The 4,815-nt window shown below is 46.7% G+C and overlaps 1 protein-coding gene across 1 annotated transcript; it reads left to right on the top strand.

The window, feature by feature from the left end:
* Positions 1-266: 266 nt before the first annotated feature.
* LOC118652000 (mitochondrial import inner membrane translocase subunit TIM44-like) lies at positions 267-1,922 on the top strand. Its single transcript, XM_036301778.1, is given in 3 exon segments — positions 267-324; positions 327-1,264; positions 1,367-1,922. Coding segments are annotated over 3 exon segments (1,212 nt in total). The 5' UTR covers positions 267-281; the 3' UTR covers positions 1,598-1,922.
* Positions 1,923-4,815: the final 2,893 nt, after the last annotated feature.

The raw sequence follows: 4,815 nt of genomic DNA, 5'->3' as shown, positions 1-4,815 counted from the left end.
ACAAACTCCCTTTCCTGTTACATGGGACTTTATTTCCTAAAATATTATTTTTATAACCATAAATCTATCATCTCTAACTGGTTGCAGAAATTCCCACAGTCTTTGACCCAATGAATCTCAGGGAAGAAGCTTGGACAGTATGATCCCCTTTTGTTGAACTAAGAATAATTCTTTTTTTTTTTCTATATAATGAGGGTTTTTATTTATAAGGCTTTTGACATTTTAAAAACATCTGAGACTATCAAGCCGCGCGGAGAGAAGGTCACACGGGGTCCTCCAGTATGGCGGCGGCGACGCTGCGGAGAGGCTGGTGCCGCTGCCCGCGGAGTGCCTCGGCAGTGGTGTCCAGTTTCTGCCCAGCCACAATCTAGTGCTACTACCCCGTGGGACCTATCAGATGCGCAGGCCAAATGGAGAGCTGCCCCTGTTCAAATCCTATTCTTCTGGAAACCGAAAAGGCTTTCTCTCCGGCTTGCTAGATAATATCAAACAAGAGTTAGCCAAAAACAAAGAAATGAAAGAAAGTATAAAAAAATTCCGAGATGAGGCCCGGAAGTTGGAAGAGTCAGATGCGCTCCAGGAAGCCAGAAGGAAATATAAAACCATTGAATCCGAAACCGTGCGGACAAGTGAGGTGATCAAGAAGAAGTTGGGGGCTATCACCGGCACTGTGAAGGAGGGGGTGGAGTCAGTGAAAAAGGAGATCGATGAAAGTGTCCTGGGCCAGACCGGGCCCTACCGCAGGCCCGAACGGCTCAGGAAAAGGAAGGAGTTTGCTGGAGAGAAGTTCAAGGAAGAGAAAGTGTTTGAGCCCAATGAGGATGCCCTGGGAGTCGTGCTGCACAAGGACTCCAAGTGGTATCAGCAGTGGAAGGACTTCAGGGACAACAATGTGGTGTTCAACCGGTTCTTCGAGATGAAGATGAGGTATGACAAGAGTGACAACACACTCATCCGGGCCTCCCGTGCACTGACAGATAAGGTCACAGACTTGCTGGGAGGTCTGTTTTCGAAGACAGAGATGTCCGAGGTGCTCACGGAGATCCTACGTGTGGATCCGGCCTTTGACAAGGAGCGGTTCCTGCAGCAGTGCGAGAATGACATCATCCCCAATGTCCTGGAGGCCATGATTTCTGGAGAGCATGACATTCTCAAAGACTGGTGCTATGAAGCTACCTACAGCCAGCTGGCTCACCCAATCCAGCAGGCCAAGGCGCTGGGCCTCCAGTTCCACTCCCGTATCTTGGACATTGACAATGTCGACGTAAGTGACGTTCCAGGTGGGCTGGGTGTCCCCTGGGATTGGGAAGGCATACTGATCAGCATGAGGAGTGAGCTCCCCATCCCTGGAGGAGTTCCATCACAGCTGGCCATGGGCAAGATGATGGAGCAGGGCCCCGTGCTGATTGTCACCTTCCACGCCCAGCTGGTGATGGTGATCAAGAACGCCAAAGGCGAGGTGGTCGAGGGCAACCCGGACAAGGTGTTACGCATGCTGTACGTGTGGGCACTGTGCCGGGACCAGGATGAGCTCAACCCTTATGCGGCCTGGCGGCTCCTGGACATCTCCGCTTCCAGTACAGAGCAGGTCCTCTGAGCTTGGCAGCCACGACAGGAGGTTCCAGGCTGTACATCGCAGGGCAGCTGCACAGGGTGGCAATGTCCACCTGTGGCAGTAGACCTCTGGGGACGACTGTCAGCTCTGGACTGCTCTCTGCTAGGGTGGTTGTAGAACCAACTGGACCTGGAATGGCCAGCAGCTGTAGAGGGCTGCTCCCCACAGTGCCAGCCCCTGGCCCCCTCTGCTGCTCGGGCTGCTGGCAGGGAGTCAACACGGCGCACTGGCCAGACAATGCCAAGAGGAAGAGGCTCTGGCCCAGGGACTCCTGGGGACAGGTGGTGGGGCCCACTGGCCATATCATCGAGGCCGTTTTAGCTTCATTTAAAAAAATAAAAATTTAACAGTGCCCTTAAAAAAAAAAAAATCTGAATATCACTTTTAATGGTTAATTATTGCTATTATTAGCATCTAGCCCCATCTCTCTCTCTAAAAGTTAAAAATGTATAATGCTCACATTATAAAAAGCTGTCCTTAATGAGGTATGTAAAATTACTTTTACTTTTATTTCTTTTTTTATTATTATTATTATTAGTTAAGGTATTACAAATGTGTCCTCATCCCCCCATTAACCCCAACCTCCCCCCCCCCCCACCCTGCACACTCATGCTCCCATCCCCCTGTTGTCCATGTCCATTGGTATGGCTTATATACATGTATACAAGTCCTTCGGTTGATCTCTTCCCCTTACCCCCGCCCTCCCCTACTTTCCTTCTGGGGATTGATAGCCTGATTGCTGTTTCTCAGTCTTTGGGTCTGTCCCTTTTCATCAGTCTATGTTGTTCTCTATAATCCACAAATGAGTGAGATCATGTGGTATTTATCTTTCTCTGACTGGCTTATTTCACTTAGCATAATGCTCTCCAGTTCCATCATGCTGTTGCAAAAGGCAAGAGTTCCTTTTTTTTTTTTTACCACAGCATAGTATTCCATTGTGTATATGTACCACAGTTTTCTAATCCACTCATCTGCTGATGGGCACTTAGGCTGTTTCCAAATCTTAGCTATGGTGAATTGTGCTGCTATGAACATAGGGGTGCATATATCCTTTCTGATTGGCATTTCTGGTTTCTTGGGATATATTCCTAGTAGTGGGATCACTGGGTCAAATGGGAGTTCCATTTTTAGTTTTTTGAGGTAGCTCCATACTGTTCTCCACAGTGGCTGCACCAGTCTGCATTCCCACCAGCAGTGCAGAAGGGTTCCTTTTTATCCACATCCTCTCCAACACTTGTTTGTTGATTTGTTGATGATAGCCATTCTGACAGGTGTGAGATGATAACGCATTGTCGTTTTGATTTGCATCTCTCGTATAGTTAGTGACTTTGAGCATGTTTTCATATGTCTTTCGGCCTTCTGTATGTCCTCTTTCGAAAAGTGTCTATCTAGGTCCGTTGCCCATTTTTTTATTGGATTGTTTATCTTCCTTTTGTTAAGTTTCATGAGATCCCTGTAAATGTTGGAAATTAAACCCTTATCGGTGGTATCATTGGCAAATATGTTCTCCCATGTAGTGGGTCTTCTTGTTGTTTTGTTGATGGTTTCCTTTGCTGTGCAAAAGCTTTTTATTTTGATGTAGTCCCATTTGTTTATTTTCTCTTTAGTTTCCATTGCCCTAGGAGCATTATCAGAGAAGAAATTCCTTCGGCATATGTTTGCGATTTCGCTGCCTGTGGATTCCTCTAGTATTTTTATGGTTTCCCGTCTTACGTTTAAGTCTTTTATCCATTTTGAGTTTATTTTTGTATATGGTGTGAGTTGGTGGTCTAGTTTCATCTTTTTGCATGTATCTGTCCAATTTTCCCAACACCATTTATTGAAGAGACTGTCTTGACTCCATTGTATGCTCTTGCCTCCTTTGTCGAATATTAATTAAGAATAATTCTTAAGGTTGTACAGCTTTTATAATTTGCAAAGCAGAGTGTGCCCTGTGAAGACATGCAGCACCGGGAACCAGCCAGGTGGAGCTAACAGTGCCAGAGTCACAAACCTGGGATGTACGTAATAACACCCCAGAGGCCGTGGGAGAATTCAATGCCAGAGCGTAGCTGAAACACCTGGGCCAGGGCCTGACACCCAAAATTATTTACCATGACTCTCATAGTGACCAAGGTCACTCTTCACACTTCCCAAGTTAATTTCCAAGGCACGGCTTGAACCAAGTCGTCCAACTGTAAATCCAAAACTCTATCTAGGACACCAGTCTGGTTCCCCACATTTACCACTCGGTGAACCAAGAACCCATCCCCCACAGAAAAGCCATCTAGGTAAAGAGGTAATCCCAAATTGTTCGTATATGTAGTCCCTGGAATTCCCAGAGATAATAAATATCCCCAACATGTGATGAGGCTGTCAACATTTTAGTATGTACTCAAACCGATTTAATGTTAAAAACCTATCAAGAAGAACAAAATCATTCCATCCAAGCCTCAAAAGACTTCTGTGATTAATATCCTCCCATGTGAACTGCTGAGGAAGAGCCAAGCTAAAGAAGCCTCTCTGCATGGTAATCAGCCATTGTCACATCTCCGCTCTGAGTAAGGAGGGGAAGCTGTGTTTAACGATGTGAAAAGTGCTTTTTAGTGCCTCAGCTTCAAGACTCGGGCTGTCCAAACAAGCATTCATTTTCCCCACCAGGCCCCATCGCTGCTTGAAGTGGACGCTGTACAGATGTTTTACAAAAATGCTTCCCCTTCTACTCTTTGTCGTCAGCGGCTTACATGTTTTTGGCAGCAGTTGCCAAAGATGGAATTTCCCAGAACGGACAAGGATGCTCCTGGGCTTTTGGGGGTCTGCCTCTGAAAGAGTGTGCCCTTTGCATAAAGTCGGGGGCGCAGAAAGGCCAAACCACTCCCGGAACCTACTCCTCCTCCCCCCATTTGCTACATTAAAAAACAAACAAACAAACAAAAAACAAGCTCCCAGGTCCAGAGCTAGAGATGAGGGTATGCTTATTTTCTAAGCTGTTACTGAACCTCCACCCTCACATAAGAATTCTCTTACTTAAATATGTTCATTTTTTAAATTGATTTGGGAGAGAGAGAGATAGAAACAAGGATCGGGCCCTGCTGCCTCCTGCACGCCCCCAACCGGACCTCAACCGGAGCATGTGCCCTGACCTGGAATTGAACTGGTGGTGACCTCTTGGTGCCTGGGACAACCAACTAAGCCACTGGCCGGGCAGAACTCCCCTAAAC

This window comes from Myotis myotis, unplaced genomic scaffold, assembly GCF_014108235.1.
Source record: "Myotis myotis isolate mMyoMyo1 unplaced genomic scaffold, mMyoMyo1.p scaffold_m19_p_3, whole genome shotgun sequence".
NCBI classification, from domain to species: domain Eukaryota; kingdom Metazoa; phylum Chordata; class Mammalia; order Chiroptera; family Vespertilionidae; genus Myotis; species Myotis myotis.
This window is presented reverse-complemented; position numbering and strand designations above follow the sequence as displayed.